Consider the following 25,022-nt stretch of genomic DNA (forward strand, 5'->3'; position numbering starts at 1 on the left):
ACCAGTAAGCATTTGATTATTTCTGAGCCAATATGAGTATGAATATAAACATGAGAAGATACATATCTTTATGAGAGACTGGGTTGGGAAGTTGGTATATTTGCATAAATATATAGGCATCATCATCCGCAAGGGTGTACATTTCTGCATGAATCTGTGACCGAGAATGCCTCCCTGGCATTGTATCAGTGTGCCCATCAATGTGGGTCACTGTATATAAAGATGAACATCTGTGATATCTACTGACAAGTTAGGCAGGTGGGGATCATGAGTGTAAGACTTTCTGTAGGCACTTTAGGGAGGGTTAGAGACTCAAAAATAACCTATCCTAAAGCGAGGCCATGCAAGGTTAAGGGTCACTCTAATAAATGAGCCAGACCTCTATGCTCAATTAAAAAATCTTCAGTATAGACCAGGATGGGTTACCATAGATGAAAGTTGTTTCTAATCTTATTTACTTGGGTCTAGAATAACAGTTGTTAAAGATAGCAAGAAAAGCAGCACTCAATTTGATGAAATTTCTACTAAACTTAGAAATGAAAAATATATTTGGGATTTATGTTCGTTGAGGCATGGGTTGTAATGGACAAATGTGGATAAGAAGGCTAACATCAAGGGCTTTCTCAGCTCAGCCTGTCTTCACCCTTCAACTCCAGATCCGAAAGTTACCATTGCTTATGACGCTAGCTTCTCTGTTGTCTCTGAACTTTTCCACTCTCCCCCCCCCATCACAAGTACGTATAAATCTAGAACTAGGTATGGGGTTGAATGCCTGCAATCTTAGTACTTGGGAGGTAGAGGAAGGAGGATCAGGAGTTCAAGGTCATTCTTGGCTGAGAGTGAGTTCGAGTACACCCTAGGATACATGAGAATGTGTTGTAAACAAACAAACAAAATCCAAACGTCAAAACAAAGTAAAACAACACAAAAGCAAACATAGGCAAGGGCATGTTAGCATATGCCTAAATCTCAGCATTTGCATACAGTAAGGGGGAGGGTTGCTGCAAATTTGAAGCCTGCCTGATCTATATAATGAGTTCTGGACCAGCCAGGCCTACATAGCAAGACTGTGTCTCAAAGATAAGAAAACAGAACATGATTCTAAAACAAGCAAAAAAAAATCTGAATACTTCTGTAAATGGCTTATGTGGGTGTCTGAGTAAGTGTATTTTAATTTCATCTCTACTAAAACTGCTTTCTAGGACTGATCTGAATCCTTGCTTTTTCCTTCCAAGATTTCATCGATTTCTCTGGCTCTGCACTCATGTAGTATTAATAGGAGTCTGTGCTGGAAGATATTTTCTGTTGCCATCTCTCTAGCTTAAGAGCAAGTTTAGCAAATAGAAACTCCACTTATGTGTGTTCTCCCCTTTATGTTTTCAGATTGTTTTGTCCCAGATCTTTTAGTCACTAGTGGTTGAGCTAAATCACTACTTTGAGCATACTTCAAAAGATGATGGATGATTCAGATTACTCTCGGGTTGGTGAGGATCTTGTGTGTTGCTACTGGAAAAACGAACCCACAACACAAATATAATACATGTAATGAAAAAGAATTGTTGAGTTTAGAGGAGTGGCACTTGAAGAAGGAAATATAATGTCTCTTAGGTTCATGAACATTGGATATAATGAGAGTGCCTTGTTCTTTGTCTCACTTGATGATAGAAGAACCTTTAACTGTAGCATCAGGGATTTGGATTAGAGAATCCTTCATTCATTTAACAATTAATGAGCACTTACTTTGTGTATCGTGCATTTTGGACATTGTGGCGGGAGTGAGAGCTACAAGAAACAAGGCGCAGGCTTTGTCACACTGGGGCTTTGAGCTTAGTTGGGAAGACAAACACATCAATTGAAAAATCCAATTCAGTTTGATTGCTAACATGATAGAGATTTGCACAGGCTGCTCTGAAGCACAGAGTTTAGGACAGGAAAAAAGATGGCATCAAGACGCAGAATTGAGAATTGGAGATGGATTTGTGATCAAAGAAGGGTCAGATTGGAAAGACTCCACGAGGAAAGACCTGAGTAGGGCTTGATGAATGGCTGCAGTGGTTTTAGATGGTGAAGAGACTTAAAGAGGAATGTTTGAATTGGGATGTCTTAAAAAAAAAGGCACTGAAGATGTAAATAAAGAAGTTAGGAAGAGACAACCTGTAATTATGGGTCATTCAACATTCCTTTGTCAAATATTTGCTGACCACCTATGAGATGCTGTTCCAGGGATAAACACAGTTTAATCTCAAGCCCTGGTGAGAAACAGGGAGAGACAGACAATTAAGAACCTGGTCACAGAATAATATAAGCACAAGAAGTTATGAGAGCCTTGGAAGAACAGTGGGAGAGACTTTGGCTGGGTTTTGGACTTCCTTATTGAGGAATTGGGGCAAAGTCAGGGAATAAGGATGTTCTGGCAAAGAGAGTAGAATGCATTCAAACATCTGACAGGTGGAACCAATGGAATGTTCCAAGAAGTGTTAAGGGTAAAGATCTAGAAGAAATTGAAATTCAACTTTTTCCAGTGGCTGAAAAATGGCTAGAGGAATAGATTTAATTGGCTTTAGAATGGACGGTCAGCCACCCAAAAGCAAGCTGAGAAGGAGGTCAAGGGTTGACTCTCTCAGCACACTCGTGCTCAGAAATTATATATGAAGGAAGAACAGATGAAAGAGAAAGAAAAAAATTGTAGCCAAAAGATTGGCAGCGAGGAGAATAGAATTCAGAGACTTTTACTCACCGTGATGAGTGTTATCAAAATAAATGCTACATTTAGGTTTGTTTAGAAGGCCCAAGTAAAAGTAACCTGTTTAAGCTAGATATTTAGTTAACTCTGTCAGGCATCTGAAGAGGAAGGGAAACATGTAGAATGGTTCAAGTAATATCCCTGGTCAACACAGAAGTGGAGGTTCAAGTCTGTGTTCAATGTTTGCAAAGACATCTGAATGAAAATGGGGTACGGTGACAACCCATTTCACTGGGCTCGAGAGTCTGCCATTTTTTAACAGACCAGAAGTGGAGTCGGCCTGTGTGATATACACCTAGAACATCATCTGCATCTCATTGTAGGACATAGCTTATGTCTCTACAACAGCAAATAAGTGTTGGGGGAAAGAATAAACTCTGGCATAAGGATGTGGGCTTCAGTTTGTCGACCAGATGGTGTGTTCTGTTGTTGAAAGGCCATATGTAATTGATATATAAAGTGACAGACTGAAGCAAAAGCAAAGTAAGCATTTCTAAGACAAACACTTGGGAAAAGAAGAAGGAGAAGGTAGAGCATGAGCTGCAAAGCATAGTAAGATTCTAGTTTCTGGTTTTTGAATGAGCAGGGAATGTTCATATGGATAGGATGAAAAAAGAAAATAACAAAAGGGTGATGACTGGGAGTGGTGGCACCCACTCACATATTTGTTTTGCTTGTGGAGACAGGTTCCCACTATGTTGGCTAGAACTCATGGATGATCTTTCTGCCTCATTTTCTTGAGTGCTAGGATTCCCAATGGATGGATGGATGTATGTACATACACACACACACACACACACACACACACACACACACACACACACACACACACACACACCAGCACTCCTTTTTTTGTAAATTGTTTTCCTCCTGCCACACTGAGGTTTTGAACATACAACCTTATACATTTTAAGTAAGTGCTGAACCACTGAGTTATATCCATAGACCCGATGATGACGATGATTTTACTTTTACTGGTTTTTAATGCAAACAGTCATTTCTGGTCCTTGTTCCTATGTTTCCTATTTCCCACCTTATTACTCTATTTCTACCCTTCTCTTGCTTTTTATGACTAAATCACATTCGTGGAGATGCATGGAAGTTGTCTTAATCTTTGAACACTTAACTTTGGGATTGATTTTTTTTCTCTTTCTCACTCCAACCCTTTGTCCCAGGGTTCAGTCCTCATATTGAAGCCCCAAAGTTGTAATCTTGCCTAGGTATAGAAAATATTCTCCCTGGATCTTTTGGAAAGCTAGTTAGAAAACAGGCTTTTGATGGAGCCCTAGATGTCTGAAAAGAACAAATTGAAGAGCTGGACCCCTTTCCAGGCTTTAAGACTTGCTGTGTCAGGTCAATGTGTGTAAGTGCTCATGTGTGTGTAACTACATATGCCTCCATGGAATGGAACAGCCAGGCCAGCTCTGTGCCATAAGTGTAACCTCTCTGCCTTTAATGAAGATCTGTTTTTTTTAATATGACTAAGTTTATTGCGAGAGTAGAAAAGAAGAATGTTACCTTAAGTAACCTGTATCTAAAGAAGTGAGAATTTTTTTTTAAAAAGCAATTATTTAGGTGAGTCACAGAGGGCGTTTTGAAAAATGGGATGCTGTCTGAAAGAAGAGTGGTCTGTGCCTGGCTTCCTGGACAGAAAATCGTGTTCTTTAGTAAAGGAACTGTAGAGCTCAAAAAGGCCAGGCCTATACAACGCAAATGAAATGGAATTAGGGTGAAAATGGAGTCAGTGTAGACTGCCAATTTAGCTAACACAGGCCTCTTACAATCTCAATTATGGAAGTCAGCCAAATCGTCCCCTCTTTTTGTGCTGTTTAGACATACTTACAATTTTGTGAAAGCTAGAATGTAGTCATTAGAAGGTGAAGAGGGCCTCAGAGTTTCATAAGCTAACATGGCTTCTCACCCTCACAAAAGGGAAACGCAGAGAGACTCAGAGGTAACCTCCTGCAGCAGGAAATGGGAACTTCATCCTGCTTTCCCTGCCAACCTCCTGTCCCTGTTTCCTCCCAGCAGATATCTCCATTCCAATCTCCCCTGCCACTTTGGCTCTCTTGCTGTCATGGTTCAACTGTTTTGAGAATGTACTAACAGGGCTCAGACAGAGGGAACCTAGCCCAGTCATTAACTGGAATCCATGTGAAAGAGCAAAACAAAGCGATTCTTCAAAACTGAATTACAATAACAAAGAGACATGTTTATTTTGACATGAAAAGATTTTGTGTGCATGTGCACACAAATACACACACACAAATCAACTTTGTTTACTAGACATGGTATAGACAAGATAATTCTGTGGCCAAATCAATCATGTCATTCAGACCGAGAGTGGCCCTGAAAGTTTAGTTCTCCATGATTTCTGAGTGTTGGGCATCTTGGAAATGGTGAGGAGACAGACTACACATAATTGCTTCAGTTCTCTGCTTCCCTCCGCATATGGTCATTATTGAGAACCAATTCCAATTTGAAAGGAGGTTTTCATTCCTTACAAATGACTGGAAGTAAGTAAATGTTCAGTGTTTCCCCCCAAATTACGTCTTATAATGTAAGAAAACAGTGGCAAAAAGCCATCAACAGATGGTGTTTTCATTAGCCCAAGATTTATTTTTCAAAGCATTTTCATATTAATGAAGCAAGGTTGAAATTAGAGTCATCTTGTCAGCCCTAGAACTGTGTCGTTAAAATGGACCAGCATTCTGTAAATTGCTGGGGGGCCAGAGCAAACTAACCATTTGCCATAATTTTGTGATGGTAACCCAAGGCCCGTAGTCTAACCAGACCCCAAATTATGTGTTCAGCCCTAATTTTTCTTTTCCGTAGCTTTGTACAAGCCACGAGTCTCAGCTCAGGGCCATAAATGAGGAACACACAGCAGGGATCTTAGTTCTGCTCTGCAGTATGAATTATTTATGATAAATCCATTCAAGGCCAGTGTTCCAACAGGTTGCAAGTACTTGTTCAAAAACATTCTCCCGATGGAATCTATGTTTGAATTTGGAAACACACTGTAGTGGGAAACACAGAATTTTGAAGAGAGTGTTCCTTCTCTGGATTTGTTGCTCAAATGGGCTAGTCATCAAATATCTCAGTATAATGATTTTTGATATGTGTGATTTCCATTTATCTGGGAATGTGGACTACTCAGCCAGAGGAAGTCTTTGACTGATTGAATCCATTAGTGATTTCCCCTCTCTAATTTACACTAGCCTCTTTGATCAAAGTGAGCTCTATTCTATGCACTTTATGGTCGAACTTTTGGAGAGGAGTCTAGGTTTGCAGCCTTCTGAGGTACTCTTCTCCCACATGATTTAGCATCTATTTCCAAAACCCTACTGAAACTCCTTGTACAAAGGTTACTTGGGACCTCTGATTACCCAATCCAGTCCATCCCTCATCTTTTAAAATAAATTCTCACATTTCTCTTGGTCATTGTACATTTGACAGTGATCAGTCTTTTCCTGAAACATGTTTCTCTTGATTATCTCCTGAGCTTGGCCCAGATGCGCATTTGTAACTGCCTCGAATATTGCAGAATGCTCACGGTGTTCCTGCCTCCCAGGCTTTCCTGTTTTTCTGTGCTCCCCACATTGCTGCTAGGTAAATGTCCCAAATGATTATGTCATTTCCTTATTCAACACTAAAGCAAATAGGTACAAACTCATTTGTACATTCAACATCCTCCAAATAGGTCTTTCTCTCCACCCCAGACAGGTTCGACTTATGCCGCACTGGCTGATCTGGAACTTGCTCTCTAGCCCCTGCTAGCCTGAAGCTCACAGTTATCTGCCTATATTTATTTTCTAGTGCTTGGACTAATGGTGTATATAACCATACTCAGCAAAACAGGGCTTAAAGCTCTTTTTCCATTCTTGTACCCTATGTTCTACCAAACTAAACTGTTTATTGATCCCTGGATATAAACAATATTTTTTGAGAGTGTAAGTATTACTATGTTGTTCAGTACATAGTAACTGAACAGCAGTTCAAACTCCTGGACTCAAATTATGTTCCTGCCTCAGCTATCTGAGTGGCTGGGATTACAGGTGTGTGCCACCACTCTGGCTGCTGTATTATTATGCTCCTCTTATTCTTTGTCCCTGAAACACCATGCCATCATTATCTCTGTTAAAGTCCTACTCGTCCTTCAAGATCCCTCTCAGCTTCCTCATCTTTAAAGTTGCTGCACATTAACATGGTAGATGCTCAATATGTTTTCGCTATAGTAAATCTCTGAAGTGTCATTTCCTCTTTATCCCTTTAGCATCTATTTAGTTCAGTGATTGCGCCTAATTCAATGATTGCTGTCATTCTCTTTTCCTTCTCCCTAATCCCTTCTATTGAGAGCACAGATTAGATGGGAACAGAATTAAAGAAAGATGAGAAAGGCACCTCAAGAAAGAAATGAAATAAATCAGGGGTGGCGTGGGTCACTTCCACTAAAGCTAAGGTAATCAAGAAAAATCTGTGTACTAGAGACTTTTCTATTGCTAGAAAACACCAGGACCAAAACTAACTTAGAGACAGAGAATTTATTTTGGCTTACAGTTCCAGAAGAATAAGAGTCCATCATGGTGGGGAGGCCTGGCAGTTAGCAGCAGACATGGAGACAGGAGCAGGAAGCCAAGAAGTCACTGCTTTGACTCTAATGAGAAGCAAAGAGGGTGAACTAGAAATGGGGTAAGGCTTTCTAAGCTCACGGTCTTAGGGTTTTAGTGCTGGGCAGAGACACCATGACCATAGCAATTCTTTCATTGGGGCTGCTTTAAAGTTTCAGAACCTTAGTCCACTATTGTTATTGCAGGAAACAGGGTGGCACACAGGCAGGTGCTGGAAAAGTAACCAAGAGTTCTACATCTGGATTGGCAGGCAGCAGGAGGAGACTGTCACACTAGGTCTAGTTTGAGCTTCTGACACCTCAAATAGCCCCTAGTGACAAACCTCCTCCAACAAGGCCACACCTCCTAATAGTGACACTTTCTATGGGCCTATGAGTCCATTTTATTTAACCCCAACCCCCAACAATACACTTCCTCCAAGACTGCATCTCCTATAACCTCTCCCAACAGTGCTAAACTGTTCAAATACCTGAGTCCATGGGAGATATTTCATCATCACAATCTGACATGAGGGAAAACAAGAGTTTATCCGGTTCTCAAAATTCTGTCTAAGAACAAGTGAAATCAGATTAGCTGGCCTAGACGTACATAGATATAGCCTTTGAGGCCCATTCAATAAACAATGCCAAAGTTATTAAGGAGCCATAACTACTTACTAGACAGGAAAGGATCCAAGATCATGAGTCCCCTCTCTCTATGTCTCTTTGCTCCTTAGTGTCCTTCCAACCCCTTCTTTCAATAGCATGAAGACAACAAGGAAACAGTGAGCATGACCCAGGGAAAGAATAGGACCAGAGCGAGGGTCAGGAAATTGGGGTATTATGTTTGGAACAGATTTGGTGAGATATTGAGATAATGGACACGGGAGTAATATATACTGAGACCAGGGGAAGCAGCTCTCAAAGCTAATATTTGGGGATAGGGAAGAATGAACAGCCTTGGTCAATATAGAGAGACATATTTTAGTTTTCATGCAAGGAATGGGAGAGAGTACCTTGCTCAACTGAAATATATGTTAGAGTTATACGTACTTGTAGAACTATGTTATGTTCAAAATACCTGCAAAGTGTTTCTGATGTGGACCTAAAAGGAGCTGTGTATCACGAAATGATGTTAAATAGTAGATATTTTCTAGATAGAATCGGGCTTTGTGTTTGAAATTCTTTGCTTCTATGGAAAGAAAAACCGTGAGTTACAAAAGTTGCTTTGGGTGAATATCACATTTAAGTATATAATATTATAAACAAAAATGCAGAACATTTTAGAGTATTGATTCAAAACTCTGGACTTGTTAGGAATCCAGGTTTCAGTCCTACCTTTGGCTACATATTTGTTTTATAGCAGTGAAACTCTGCCCTCGTTCTACCATTCATCTATCCCATCTGAAATTGTTTGACAGAATGTGTCTGACAAGAAGTAATCATTCAATAAACTCTAGGTCTGGGGAAACAATTCAGTTGGTAAGCAGCTTGCTGTGTAAGCATGAAGATTTGAGTGTGATACTCAGAACCCATGTCACAATCCTGGGTGTGGTGATGTAAACTTGTAATCCCAGTGCTAGGGAGGCAGAGACAGGCAGATTTCTGGGGCTCACTGGCAAGGCAGTTAGCCTAATTGGCAAGCACCAGGCAAATGACTGTCCTTTCTCAAAAGGCAAGGTGGATGGCTCCTGATAAATCAAATTCAAAGTTGTCCCATGTCTCCAAAAGCATGTATGCACACATGTATGTGCACTTGCATATGTCACATGCACATGTACACATTAAATTTTAATTGTTAGTCTATTCATTCAAAAAAAGGCAGTAATATAACTACCCTATTTGTCGTACACTGATGAATTTTTTGAGAGTAAAAGGAAATGACTATGAAATGGTTTGAAAAGTTAGATATAATATAAAATTATATAAAAAAATTGTCTTGATGTCAGTAAATTCCCAAACCAGTCTACAAAGTTCTGAGTGGTACCGCTTTTCCAATCAGGGCAGATATACATTTTGGCCTGTAGCAGACTGGATAATTCTGAAATACGACTCTATTGAGCTGACTGTGTGACTCAGCAGTAAAACACTTGCTCAATAGAGGGGCATATACCTACAATTCTAGGAGTTCGTGGGCTGAGGCAGGAAGATCACTGTAAGTGTAAAGCCAACATGGGCGATTTGAGGATCCGTCTCATCTTCGTGCCTCCTCCCTGAGAAAGAGAGAGAGAGCTCAGTTTTCTGGCTGATTGATTTCCATATTACATTGGTTCTCAAGTTCATTATTCTTTTTCTCCCTTTCTCCTTTTTCCTGCTGGCTTCATACCCTCTGTGATGGCAGCAAACTCTCGAGATGAACCTCACCAACCTGGTTAAGCGCAACAGCGAACTAGAAAATCAAATGGCCAAACTAATACAGATCTGCCAGCAAGTTGAGGTATGTACCAATGACATTTGCAATTCTTTCAGTGGATCTGAACAGGGTGATCTGTGAGGGACTTTAATTTTGCCAGACTGTAGCTCAGCCATTTGGGGTGAAGGACTGAACTATAATGTAGGTGATTTCTCGTGCCTTTAGCAATTTTGTCCTAAGAAAGGTGACTTTTCAGATTTGCTAATGCCGATGGTTTGTGGAAAAGAAGAAATGAAGAGGAGCTCTCGTCTTTTCGAACAGTAGATGGTATGAGAGGCATCCAGGAAGCAATTCTTCATCAAACTGGATATTATCACTTACAAAGTCATTTGGGGATAGTTGGGGAATCATGAATTCTTAGGGTAGGGTGATGGTCACTCAATAAACATTCTTTCCATTCATCAATACCTGCCCACTGCCTGGCTTCACCTCCCTTCATCCCACAGCCCTGGTCTACGCTGTATCCTCCTTTATCATCTTGCCACTTAGTTTTGATTTCCTCTACCTAGTCTTTTTGTTATCAACAAATAATTTCTATGATTAAGTTGTCTGAATTATGAACTGCTGTGCAAGTAAATCTAAGGTTTAACAATATTACTGACATTGAATATTAAAAGAGCTTAGAAGGACAGTTCAGTTCTTCTTGGCAGGAAAGAGTAATAGAAAGTTGTTACTCTCTCTTCTTTCTCTTAAAAGCATATACAAAACTTCATATACATTATTTTGTTGTGTGTGAGTTTATGGAATAACTGTTAATAATACTTAAAATCTAAATATAAACCAGTGAAAATATAGGATTTTTCATGGGCAGTGATTGGGTCATTTTTCCTAATTCTATATGGAGTCTAATAATTCACTCTTGTGTGGCTGATAAATGTAAGAGATCAAGTTTGTTTTGCCTTAAATGATGACATAATCTTATCACAACCCCAGTTTGGGCTTCCTGTTTAAGACTGAGGAATATCTCCATACAATGAATCCTTATGAATAAGTAAATCCATATCCCCCAATTGTTTGATCTTCTTAAAATCTTGAGTTTCTTCTAATATAGTGAACATACTTAAATGATGACCATCTCTAGCAGTGTAATCTCCACTGGGCATTGCTCTGTATAGAGCATGTGAGGTACAGGTGAAACACATATGTCAAACTGTAGAACGGGATGATGTGGGTGTAGGGAGAAGCAGAAAGAATGAAAAGAAGGAGCATTGTACTGTTAGTTGGAAACCTGAATTCCCGACTTGCCTCTTCTATGAACTAACTGGGTACATGAGTGTAAGTTGGATAGGACCTCTGTGTCAGCATCCTTCCCTGTAAAATGTAAAGTAGAAATGACACTGTGTTTTTCACCGCCTTTCCAGATTTCATAAGGCATGGATCTGTCAATGGTTACTTGATTTTGTTCTTTTTCTGTGCTGCCTCATTTTTTTTTCCAAGAAGGGAGAGACAAAGTAGAAAGTTATTATTTCTGAGTAGTTTCAACCAGTCAGAACTCCTTTGCATTACATTTTATCAAAGCTTCTGATTATGCTCTTAGATTATAGTGTAAGAAATCTGCCCTGCCGAAGGGACAAGAGAATATTGTAAGCAAAAGATTGGATAAGGGGTCCCTTAGCTTAGCATTTGATGATTGATAGTGGAGTAATAGATAACAGTGAATAAAGTGTGGTTAAAAATAAACCAAGCACTGTATTCATTCTAATCCAAAGACTATTAAGGATAGAGGAAGGAATAGTCAAAAAAGCAAAGTTTTATCTCGTTGTGCTTTCATGTTAGAATCTCTCTAAAATCTCATCTTCTGACTCCTGGGAAATTTATCATCCTGGCCAGCCTCACCTAAGCATAGCACTGTCCCATCTGTTCACAGCCATGCTGAAAACCAGTGCCTATTTATTTATTTATTTATTTATTTATGTTTCTCTCACATATTGCATCCAGACAGTTTCCTCTCCCTCCTCTCTTTCCAGCACCCCAGCACCCTTATTCTCTCTCCTCCATCCACTCCTCGGTTTCCATTTAGAAAAGAGCAGGCCTCCCAGGGGTATCAACCAAACATGGAATATCAAATTACAACAAGACTAGGCACATCCCCTTATTTCAAGGCTGGACAAGGCAACACAGTAGGAGGAAAGGGGTCCCAAAAGTGAGCAGAAGAGTCAGAGACAGCCCCTGCTCCCACTGCTAGGAGATCCACAAAAATACCAAGCTATACAACCATAACATATATGCCGAGGGCCTAGGTCAGACCCATACAGGCTCCCTGATTGTCAGTGCAGTCTCTGTGAGCACCTATGAGTCCAGGTTACTTAATTCTGTGGGTTCTCTTGTGGTTCCCTTGAGCCCTCTGGCTCACCCCTCCCCCTCTTCCACAGAATTCCCTTAGCTTCTCCTATGAAACCGGTTCTTTTTTATTATTTGCTCTGTTCTTTTGATATGGTCGCAGCGGGCCTCATAAAACAATCCATCATTGTGTTAGTAGGGGCGAATGCACTCTGGCCATTGGCTAGCAGGTGATTTTTCTTTCTTTGGCTGCCAGAACACATGCTAGGCAAGCGCTATACCATGGAGCAACATCACGGCCCAGGAAGTGATCATTAAAGTAGCTTTCTAATGTTAGCATTCAGAAGTTAACCCATGCCTTGAGGAAGTAGAGCTAGCTAGCAAGAGGGAATCCTATGGCGATCCAGCAAAGTAGCTATTTAAGTAGCACCCTTAGAGATGATTGTTAAATCCCATTATATGAGCCGCTGTCTCATCTGGCTACACAAAAGGTCAGCTTTTGCTACTAACTTTTTATATATGTTATCATGTTAGGTATAGGAAAATAGCTTAGGCAAACTATATATGAACTGGATGGCTTCCACGCTGTAAAAATCTACTCGTATGTGGTCATACCTGTTCAGGATAATGGAATAAAACACTGAGAGCCAACACAGAACAGCAAGGCGATATAATAGTGTCGAATATTATGCTATATTTTAGAAGTGACTGCATGGTCTGTTTAGTTTAGGATTCTGTCCTGAATGAAGTTGGGAGGAGTGGTAAGGAGCTGCCAGTGAATCTGGCAGGAGTTGGGGAAAAGGGTTTGCAGGAGACTGTGATTAGAGTACATTGTATGAGATTCCTAAAGAATTCATAAGATTCTTTTATAAGACTCAGAGCTGGACAGGGCCCTCTAGGATGGTTTATGGTAGTCCATGGCTGTTCTTTATGCCCTCATTCCTTCTGAAAGCTTAGAGATATGCCCTTACCTTCCCCTTTAATAACAGGGTGCATCCAGACTACCTATTATACTCATTCAACACAGAACCTGTATGTCCAAAAGGCTCCGGGACAAGCCCCAGGATTAGTAATGCAGTTAAAGGAGGGACTTGAGATTTCAAGAATACTCGTAAGTACTTTATACACTGAAATAAATAGTAGGATAATGCTAATTATGAGAGCCAGACACTGAATGGTGTCTGGACTTTTCCCCCCATTTTATTTTATCCAGATTTGCCTGTAGAGAGTGACTATATTCACAGTGTAATTTAAGCGCTTCACATTGGGCGGTGGTGGAGGATGCCAGCTACGACACTTTGGCAAGATCAGGAATAGGCTATATTCCTGCCAAACCTGTTCCCCGTCCTTATTGTTGGAGAGTGTTTTTGTCACAGGTTGACATTTCATAAAGAGTCCATAAATACTGCCTCCCCATCCTAGTTTTTCTTTCTGTTCCCTATTCTCCTCAGAAAGTAAACAAAGCTGGAGTCTTCCTATTATTACAGAAACAGATTAAGATCACCACAGATTTATTAGCTGAATTTCAGCTTATCCTTTCAGCTCAACTTTCCGAATTCCCAAAAGAGAGAGTTGAAAATCATTTCATTTGGGGCTGGAAAAGAGATAGTTGGAAAACATTTCACGGGGTTATGCAGATCCATAGCTCTCCTTTAATCTGCTTAAGGAAGGGCATGCTTTGACCTTGATACTCTGGCCACTTGAACTCTATATTTAGTTCTTTGTTCTGGCTCATCAAGCATCCTTTGTTTATTTTTCCAAAGGAAATGTCTGTATAACGCATAGCTAAGGGAAAATGTATACCGACAGATGGTTACTTCCTTTTGGCATTCCTGAAAATTTGCCAGAGAAGAAAATAGTTAACTACGTACCAATCCGTGCGTCAATGGTGTTTCTTGAGCACATGCTACGTATGTGGTATGCTGAAAGGTTTAGAGAATACAAAAAAAAAAAACATTTGGTTGAGGATCTCCAGGGACTTTCAGTCTGGCTAGGCAAGTACAGCTTCAAGTAAGAAAAGAAGTGTATAAAGCGGCATGCGGTATAGAGAGAACGAGTGAAGGTAGTATATCCCCTCTCACTTTGGTTCTGACATTTTAGACCCTGAGCACCTTAAACAAACAAATACTTTCCTGAACATTTTGTGAGCCACTTTCTTTTACTTTTCTCTCAACTGCTACAATATAAGCTCTAATCCACCCTAGAAGCTCTGGGAGCAAGTTGATATCCTATGGCTCTTCTCAAGCCTTCCATGGGGCCAGACGGTTCTATAGTGTCCAGACAAGGGACAGGGGAGAACAAAGGAGCTGGAGAGAGGGCACTGGATGGAGTGGGGGGGGAAGCACTTCTCTGGCACTGAGGAATTTAAGCTCTATGTCTCTTAGCAGTTCTTCATTGCAATGGCCTTTTGGAAATCTCTGTCTCTTTGGCCTTGAAAGTTGAGGTGGCTTTCTATTCTCCATCTCTGTTTCTGTTGCTTGGGTACTGGGTTTAGGAAGGGCAAAGCTGTGTTTAACTAGTCTAACCATTTCTTTGAGTTGTAAGAAAATAGACATTTTAAAGGAAATTAATTAAAAGTAGTGCTATCATTATTTCAAGCAGTGATCCTTAAACACAATGAGGAAGTTGAACTAGAAGTAGGAATAGAATCTAAGCCATTTGAACACACACACACACACACACACACACACACACACACACACACACCACGGAGGATATAATAAAAATGAATGAGTAATTACAGTGAAGTGAGTCCAATAGGGGGATTTTTTTTAATGAGAAAATTCATTTTAGCTTAATGCTGAAGGAGGAAGAAATAACCCTCTGGAGAGGCAAGCAGCAGCGATATTAATGAAGGTGCAAATGTCACCTTGCAGGGGGAAATGGTACCCATGCTCTGGGTGGATAACAATAAATAGAAAATGGTTCCTGCCTCCAAGGCACATGCAGATTGGTCGAGAACCTGTCAGACAAAGTGGCAAATTGGATGAGAAGGAATCCTTGTTATAATGAAGATAAATGTAAGATGACAGGCTGGCATGGAGGAGGAAGCATCCAGATGTGCCGAGGGGCTTAGAAAAGGATGCAGAATGGAAATGAAAGTGGCATCACCTTGAAAATGAATAAACTTTTGCCAACCAACATGAGATAAATGATTGAAGGAGACGAATGCAGGAATTTAAAGAAGTGATCAGCAAAGAGATAATCAGGGGACTAGCAGAAATTTGATTCTACCAAATCTAACATTTGAGAACCATTGCAAGAGGCAAGTGTGAAGAAATAGCCTGGACCCAGAAAATGAAGGGCTTTGTATGCCATGGGCAGATAGTCTAGACTTTTTCTTAGGAGTCTGAGGATCTGTGAAATGATTTTAAACACATGACTAGTGGGATAAACTCTGAGCTTGGAAAAATAGCCGAGATTGTGGGAAGGTAGTTGGAGCAGGAGTTAAAGGTCACAACTGACTACTTTGACTGTTATTGATACAGGGACAGTCTATCACCATTCCACCTTAAATCCATAGATCTTCTTTGACATAGGGAAAGATGAAGGGCCTTCCAGAGGCTGTGTCAGTAGGGTTAGGGAGTATGGATAAAATCAAACCTTTTGTAGAAGGTAAAGTAAATATAACTTGGCTATGCCATGGATGACCGTGTGTAGGGGAATACTAGGCTAATCCCCAGATTAGTTCTTCCTTGGGTGACTGAATGAATATATCTAGTCCTTTGAACTAGATGAGGAAATATAAAAGGAGCTCTTTTTAGACATTGGTGGTTTGTTGTGCTTGGATAGGAAAGTCAGATAGGAAATGCCTGGTTAGCGACTAGCTGGCTGAATCTGGATGTCAGGAGAGAGGTCTTGGAAAGAGGAAACCCTGGAAGTTACCACTATCTAAGTAGCACTTGAAGCCACAGAGAACATTCAGGAAAGGCAGATGTTTTGTCCAATTGTTTGTCATTCAAAATAGAGCAACAAAATGACCTCTCCTCAAGCAAATAGACTGGTACTTTCAATGGGGTCACTAAGGTTTGGTCTGTGTTTAAAAAGGTAAAAGAATTAAAAAGTCAGGATCAGAAATGCATTGTAAATCTGTGGAAAGAACTAAAGGTTTACTCTGAAGGGGGAGTGGAGAGAAAATGGAAGGAACAGTGGAAGGAGAGGATGAAAGCCATCCGAAACAGACACAAAATGTCAAAGGGAAAGACGTCTTCATGATGGGGAAGTTTGGATAGAGTCCATTGTTATGGAGACATCAAAGAGGATACTAATGGTATTTGAAGAGAAGGGGATGTGCAAAGAAGAGAGCGGAAGACAGATTTAGAGAGGTCAAGGAGAAAGCAAGCTGGAAGGAGATGCAAGCTGGAAGAAGCTTGATCATGAGAGAGATGGACTGCTAATTATTATCCTTTTGACATGCAGAGCAATTGGACACATACACATATGCAATCTCCTAGCTGTTTATTGTTCTTTTTCTGGATAAGTAACAATAGGAATTACTACTGCCTAACAATAGGAATCAGATCACTGCCTCCAGTCATGCGTGCTCAACCTCCCCTTCCTGACTTAGCATCCAGCCACCCTTCCCACACAGGACTATGTTGCCCAGATCCAAAGCTTTGAGTGTTATAATTTGCTTCTCCTGGACATGCTATGTAGGTTCTTGATTGCAGTATGTTATGGTAGCTTTGGAGCTGAATGGACTGCAGTTGCACTAGCAGTATAACATTAGGACAGATGGGTTCTCTCAACCTCCGTTTCTTCAGCAATACAATTTCTACTGGTGTCTTGAAAAGTAGGGTAATTTGGATAAAGCACCCATGACTGTGTGCCTGGTGTAAGGTCAAAGCTCCATAAGTGATAGTGGAAAGAAGAGGAAGAGAGAGAGGGCGGGTGGGTGGGTGGGTAGAATAGGGAGAGAAGTAGGTAGGAGCAGTTGTCAACTGCTTAGGGTACGAAACTTATTGCCAGAGATTTCTCTCCTTAACCTTAGGACTCGCAGATATATTTGTTACTGTATATAAGGGGTAGGTGGAAGTCAGTCATTCCAATAAGGCTTCCAATTAATTTCAAGCTCAGCAAATGTGTACTGGAGCCTACCTTGGGGAGACATGGTGTTAATGAAGTTGTAACACCTAAAACTTGGGTATCTCAGTCCCATGGCTCTTTTACTAAAACTGCATGTAACTCCTACAAACATGACAACCTAATGCTTTATGATCAGTGAGCTGGTACTTTTCAGCTTTAAAGTTAAGCAGTTTTTATTTAGTAGGTGACTGTTCACTGCCATTCTACAAGCATAACTAAGGGATTCTTTCCACTGATACTTAAGTAAACTCGTTCCTTACCATGCTCAAATTCCTCTAGGTTACTGCCTCCCAGGAAGGGCAAAAGAAAAGTTTTTTTTTCTTTTTTCTTTTTTTCGGAGCTGGGGACCGAACCCAGGGCCTTGTGCTTGCTAGGCAAGCGCTCTACCACTGAGCTAAATCCCCAGCCCCAAAAGAAAAGTTTTAGAGAAGAACAAATGCTTTCCGCTTGAGGAGTTTCGAAAGATAGGGAGTTATTTGGGATTTAGTGTTTGTTGGACAAAAATGTTCAGCGAGCATTTTTATAAGAGGTGGAAGAGCAAGAAAAGCATACTTGACAGATCCCAGGAAGGACTGAGGGCTACCAACGCATTGTGAGACTCAAATACCCATTTTGAAACCACTGTGGAATTATAGGTGGAGAAAATAGTTTTCACGAACAATGGAAAATAAGTGCATACTGACCTAGTCAGTCTATTCAGCAGTGACTAATTCAGAGTATTACATTCAATCTTATTAAGTATATAGCAATTGACATTTGATGTAGATAGAGACACTAAATCTATTGTGCAATCTGAAGTGTGGGCACAACCTATTTTTATACTACAAAAGAAAACACTTTATAATTTTTCAGACACCTAATGCATTCAGTCCTTCTTTAAAACTGCTCGGTGACAATCCTTGATGTATTTGGAGTAAAATAACATTTTTGAGCATGTTAAGTGTTACAGAGGGAATATTTTGAGGGTACAGACACATGATGAGGTTTAAGCATACAATGGATTTAGATTAATACTATTCCCCAACTCCCATATCTGTAGGATGGGTAAGATTTCAAGTGTGGTCATGTCTTAGTCAAAAGAGTACACAGAGGCATACATTTTCATTCTGCTCTAGTGCAGCCCTGTGATATGACAATTCTCATATTGTAGCCCCATTTCCTATTTGCTTACTGTCTTGGTTAGAGTTTTCATGCTGTGAACAGACACCATGACCAAGGCAACTGTTATAAGGACAACATTTAATTGGGGCTGACTTACAGGTTTGGAGGTCCAGTCCATTATTATCACCAAGGCTGGAGCAGGACAGTATCCAGGCAGGCATGGTGTTGGAGGAGCTGAGAGTTCTACATCTTATTACATAGGCAAACTGCAGAAGACTGTCTTCCAGGCAGCTAGGACAAGGATCTTACAGCCCACACCCTCAGTGACATATCTATTCCAACAAGGCCACAGCTCCTAATAGTGTCATTCTCTGGGCCAAGCATATACAAACCATCACACTTACCTTCCTCCTCTATTTCCCAGTACTATAAAATTTCAGAATTCACTAAATGACTAGAATATTTGGATAATTTTGGTCTTTCCTGCTTAACTCTTCACACGTTGCCCAGATTTTCCATTTTTAATTAGAATACTAGCAATTGAGCTAAAGACCTATTCAACCTGACTTGCACCCTTGAATACCTCTAACTTTTATCTCCAGTTTCTCTTATATCATCTCAACCTAAAGGGGAAAAGTTACTTTGGCATAAAACTAAAACAACCACTATGACAACTACCATGCACCCACAGCTATGGAGACACTCTTTTTTTTTATCTCTGTCTTTCAAGAGAAGCCCAGCTGCATGGTATGCTTAGCCAGGACTGGGAAGGGAATCATATTTGAATAATTTATCCCTGACACTGTGCTAGAGGCATTCTTGTTTCCATTCTTAGTATTTGTGACAACATTGTGGTGGAGTCGGTAACATGCCCACTTTCAAGCAATGCACCTAAGGGTCAGAGAAATGAGATGCCTTACTCAAGGTCATACAGTAAACTGAGATTCAGTTCTAAATCTCTGGTTCCAAACCTTCAGGTCTTTGCACTTCGATGTGTAGCTTAGAAAGCCCATTTGTTCATTGGTCACTGGTTCATATAAGGAGACAGCTCTGGAGAACCTACTTTTCCTTCTGCTAAATTTCTGAATCTCTAGAAGATCAGATGGTATGTCTGGAGCCTTGGCTTTCCTTAGTCTGAGCCTCATAGACATATATTCTTGCCTTTGATCTATCTTTGATAGCCCAGGTTATGTTCCATATCCTAAGAGCTTGTCTTGGAGGAGGAAGGAGAAGGAGAATGAAGGCACCCTCAGCAGCATACTTTCAGAGCTCAGATTGTTTGGGGACCATGCGAGTACGGAAAATGAGGTAGTCAGCTCTAGACATGAGCACTATACCACCTAGAGTCTGCCAGTCTACTCTGGGATCTAGGCTGGCTTGTTGAAATTGCTTGGCACTGTCCTTCTGCTAAAGGCTGGGCATGACGACAGCACAAAAGAGTGTCTTTGAGACACAAGTTTCCTAAACAGTTTCAAAGAATTTGGCAGTAAAGAGGTGTTGCCTCAAGTATACTTAATATTATCACGTTGAAAACAGACTCTAAAAATAAACATACTACCACAGTGAAAGCATTTCATTTTCTCTGCAAGAATGAATGCGCGCGTGCGTGCTCCTGTGTGTGTGTGTGGGGGGGGAGTTGGGGGGGCTGAACTCTTGTTCTTCGATGGAATGATAATTGAACACTATGTTAGCTACTTCTTCAGCACAGAAAGGTGATTCTATGTCTCAGCCCATGGGACACTTGAGCATTATTTGATCTTGCTTTCCCCATGGTGGTCATCTCTCTAGCATATATCTCAGTATCCATGCATCAATACTACATATCTGCCTACTTCATAGATGGCTGTGTGAGTGTTGTACTTAGTGCTTTGTGGGGGAACAGGGGCTGGGGGGGGAGGATTGTAAAGAGGCTCTATGTGGAAAGGAGGCAGTTGGCCACTGAGATGTTTGTGTTTGTGGACATTGCTTTGACTCCTGGATTTTCTTCCCCTGTAAAGGATTCTTTCAATTCTTTATTTCAAATATTTGGCATTTTTTATACAAGGGAAAAACTAGAGCAACACTGGAAAAATTTATTTCTTAGTCAAAAATATTGTCTCTTATGTACAGAGCTGACTTGCCCCCTGCAACTCCTCGTTCTCTTACATAAGTCTATTTTACCCTCTCCTCAGTAAAATTAAAGGCCAAAATGATGTTGGAATAATTTTAAGGCTATAAGTCTTCTCCTCAAAGATTTATTGTACCAATTAGAGTCCATGTTACATAAAACCACATGATTCCACCATTTGCTCTTCAAATATAGTTTGTGTACAAGTAAGCATTCATTGGAATGGGACATCAGGCATCTGAATACCCAAAGAGTCTTAGCAGTGAAACATCAGGTCCAGGGACACTCTTCGGACACGAAGTGATAGCACTAGATAGGGAAAAAGAACAATGGTAGCTAGAGAGAAGAGATGTGTAAAGGAAGAGGAAACAAAACAAAGCATTCATTTGCTTTGTACTAAACATGCTACACAGTTCTTGCTAAGTTCCTTGCAGTGGCCTGAGGTGGGGTGTGGGGTGTTGTTCTAGCATCTGAAGGGCCCTGAGTCTTTAAGCCCATTGGGGGTTCTTCTGGGTTTCTGATTGCTGCTTGGTCACCAGCCAAGAGCTCCAAATCAATTCAGGAGAAGTTGATTGGCTTTCTAACGGAATGGGATTTATATTATTTTTGATAGCCTAGATTGGATGCTGATTTAAGAAGCAAACCCTGATATCACAGATGAGCAGGCAAATTTCATAGTGCCTGTTTGCCAGAGAATAGAATTAAGCACCTTCATGCTTTCACAGTCCACTCCACTTCTGTCAAAAACAGGATATTGGCAATAAACCATTTGAAAAGAGTCCCCTGACTTAACAGTGACTATTGCCAAGTTCCATGCTACCCTGGTGACACATTAGGCTGGAAGGTAAAAACAAATACGTCTCTGAGTGGGGGTGGGGGGTGTTGATAATTTTATGATTTGTTTTAAATACAGGATTGCACTACTTAACCCAGGTTAGCCTTGGCTCACAATGTAGTTCAGGCTGTCCTCAAGCTCACAGCAATCCTCCTGCTTTAGGGTTGCTGGGATTACAAGATTGAGCCACCACTCCATATTTTGTACTTAAAAAAATAAATCACCTTTCCAGTGAGTCTCTAAAACTTCCCCAGTTTTCTTCTCTGTGGACTTTTATCAAAAACATTAATTAAGCTCTGTTGTGTGCTTAGCATTGTACTAAGTGCTATTGGGAATTCTAGCAGGAGTGAAAGCCATGATGCCTGCCTTTAAGTACTTTATAGTCTAATTAGCAGAGCCAACCATAGAAAGAAACGGCAAACACTAAAAATAGGAATTCATGATTGAGTGGAATTGAGAAAAGCTAACATTCTTATTACCATCACTGGTAGCTAACCCTTATTAATATTTAATATGCACCAGGTAGTGTGTTAAGTAATTTACATGTATTATTTCATTTAATCCCCTCCAATACCTTTGAGACAGACACTTATATTATCCTTAGTTTCCATTTGAGAAAATTCAGCTGAGATAAGGGACTTGCTCAAGGAGAGCAGTAAACGATGAGATTACAGAGGCGTGGAGAGACCTGATCACAAAGGATTGTGATCATGTTAAGAAGTTTGGAATTTACCCTAAAGTCAGAGAAAAGCCAACTGATATTTAGCATGGGGCTATTTTAAATGCAGAATTAGTGTGTGTGTGTGTGTGTGTGTGTGTGTGTGTGTGTGTGTGTGTGTGTGTGTGTGTTTGTGGTGTGGGTACATTTTTCTATGTGACTATTGGATTAAGAATTCTGCAGGAGATTTAGGGATATAGCTCAGTGATGCATAAGACCATGAATTTAACCCTAGTATTGGGTGGGGGGAAGAAGGTACCATGAAGATAAAACACTGGAACAGACTAGTTAGGGAATCTTGTTCACGGCTTGGCACATGTTGCCCTCCATACACATTCCTTGGATGGGTACATTAGTTTAACAAAGATGTTTTTGTTAGATGTAGTGAGGTAATACTTAGAAAGGACAGAGAAAGAACTGGATTGGAGTTATACTTAGTAAGTGACATATGTGGAATGTGATGATTCTTCGGAACAGTGGAAGCCAGTGTTTTTGACCAGTGAGTCATGTGGTACTTCATTCATTACATTGTAGGAACATTAGGGATGATTTCGATCTAGTGGGAAGTAGATGAGCTCAGCTTTGGAAACAGTCTGTACTGCCTGTTTTTAGATAAACAAAATAGCCCAGTAGGTAGTTAAGTGTATGGATGGGGATTTCAGGAAGGATATAGGATGCAGATGTACATGAGGCAAAATATGGATCCCTTTTGATGGAATACAATTGTTCTCCAATTGGATTTGCTGGGCTGGAGATGGCTCTGTGGTTAAGAGCACTTGCTGCCTTTGTAGAGGACAAGACTTTAATTCCCAGGAACCCCATTGTGGGGCTCAGAACTACCTGTAACTCTAGCTCCAAGGCATCTGATGCTCTACTCTGGCTTCCATGGGTATCTACATCCACATGAATGCATACATATACAGAATCTATTTTTAAAAATTCTTTTAGAGATTGGATTGTGCAAATGTTTACATCAGTCTTTAAACTTACACAAAGCCAGTGGATTATTAACTTCAAATGTATTGCTCGTATAGGATGTCATTTCTATCTCGATAAAAATAGGCAAAACTCTAGCATCTAATGACAATTGAAGAAACATTAGCAATGTGTGAGATGAGGCTGGGCATGGATTGTTACTTAAGAGGCTGATGTGGGAAAACATGGAAAGCTTGATCATGCTGAGTAATTTAGTGAGACATTGCATCAAAATCAAGTAAAAGATAATGTAGCCCCCTGCTACATTGCTTTCCTAGTATGAAAAACCCTAGATCAGTCTTTAATGAAGGAGAGATCAAAAGGAAAATCAACCAAGCAAACTAAAAACAAGATAAAAATCCCAACCCCGAAACCATAAAAATCTGAGCACTGGCATTTACAATGTGTGTGAGAGAGTTGAATGTTAGGAAGAAAACAAGGTTGGTGTCATGAAAGCTGGCAGAGACCATATTTCTGGAAGTAAAAGGATTTTCAGTTTTTATAATGACATGACAAACAAGTATCCTTAAACGCCAGTGGAAATTTACCAGTTGTCAGGGAGCGACTGAATGGCAGGAACAGGGAAGGGCATTAAGTAAATAAATGAGGACACCAAAAGAGGAGAAAATGAGATTCTAGAGGGATGAGCTTTCTAGAAAAAGAGACAGTTCCCTTCTCTCTCTAAATTAGAGAAGGAAGAGAAAATGGTTGAAGAATGTGCTTGTTTGATATTTTAAGATGAAATGTTTACGATGACATGTCTATTTTCTCTCTGAAGTAGGAGTGCTATGATTTTGCTGCGAGGAAGAAGGTGGTGGGGCTGGAAGTGGGGGGGCTGTGCTGCTATGCTTGTAGCTGGCCACCACAAAATTAAAGGGGAGTTAGTCTTTTCATAGTTCACACATACAGAAAGCCAGGAAAATGAATAATGTTTTCCAAGGGGATGGAAATGATTGGGTGAGAAGAGTTTATTGTGGAATTCTCTCCACAAACTAACTTAATCTCTCTCTCTCTCTCTCTCTCTCTCTCTCTCTCTCTCTCTCTCTCTCTCTCTCTCTCTCTCTCTCTCTCTGTATCAATCTCTGTGTCTGTCTGTCTGTCTGTCTGTCTGTTCTCTGTCTCTCTCTCACCCCCTCACTCCCTCACTCCCTCACTCACTCTTTCCTTCTCTTCTTTTTCCGTCTGAGATAGGGCCTTCATGTAGTTTCGATTGATATGCAGCCACAAATGACCTTACACTTCTGCCTCTGCCTCCCAAGTGCCGGCATTGCAGATGTACACCAGTGCACCCAGTTTAGGTGGTGGTAAGGATAAAACCCATGGCCTCATGCAAGCTGTACAGGCACTCTACATATCCAGGCCTTCCATAAACTTTCCTGCCACATTTTAAATGATTTTATTTTTCATATCTTAAGACATTAACACACCTAATATTATTTTAGAATATATAACATTTTGAAATTTACTTCCAGAGACATAGTTACTGTGTGAAGGCCATTTGCTACAATACAAAAAGTCCTTTTCTCATTGAATGGATATGTTGCCTTAGCCATATATCAAGTCTTTGCATCAACTTAATTCTTCTAGACTGTTTTCTGTTCCACTGATTTCATTTTCTTTTCTTTTCTTTTTTTTTTTTTTTTTTCGGAGCTGGGGACCGAACCCAGGGCCTTGCGCTTTCTAGGCAAGCGCTCTACCACTGAGCTAAATCCCCAACCCCTGATTTCATTTTCTACTCATGTCCCAATGCTTTATTATTTTTATTGTAGTGGCTTTGAAACGTGGACTGGACATAATGACTCTTATCTATAATCTTTGCACTTGGGAGGCTGAAGCAGGAGTACCATGACTTCAGTGCCAGTCTAGGCTACAAAATGCAGCCCAGCCATGCCATATAGGGAATGCTTGTTACAAAACAAACCAGAAAAACAAAGCATATTTAACGTCCGGTATCTATTTTGTAATGTTTTATACACTTGTTTTCTCATCTGAACTTTAAAATACTTTTATCCATTTATAAAACATATGCAGTTTAGGTTGTAATTAATATTTTTGGAAGAAATATATTTTTATGATAGGGCTTTTTATCAAGAAATTTGATGATAGTACATCTATATATTTTTTCAGTTTTTATTTTTGGGATCATTTCTTTATTA

The 25,022-nt window shown here is 40.3% G+C and overlaps 1 protein-coding gene across 4 annotated transcripts in view; it reads left to right on the forward strand.

The window, feature by feature from the left end:
* Mid2 (midline 2) overlaps nt 1–25,022 on the forward strand; it is a 101,975-nt gene that overhangs the window by 20,791 nt on the left and 56,162 nt on the right. For all 4 annotated transcript variants that reach the window (NM_001434290.1, NM_001434289.1, NM_001191889.2 and 1 more), the window contains exon 3: nt 9,694–9,789. In NM_001434290.1, coding sequence (NP_001421219.1) covers nt 9,694–9,789 — 96 coding nt within the window. The remainder of the gene's footprint in view (nt 1–9,693; nt 9,790–25,022) is intronic.

This window comes from Rattus norvegicus, chromosome X (assembly GCF_021556685.1).
Source record: "Rattus norvegicus strain SHRSP/BbbUtx chromosome X, alternate assembly SHRSP_T2T, whole genome shotgun sequence".
In the NCBI taxonomy this organism is placed as follows: domain Eukaryota; kingdom Metazoa; phylum Chordata; class Mammalia; order Rodentia; family Muridae; genus Rattus; species Rattus norvegicus.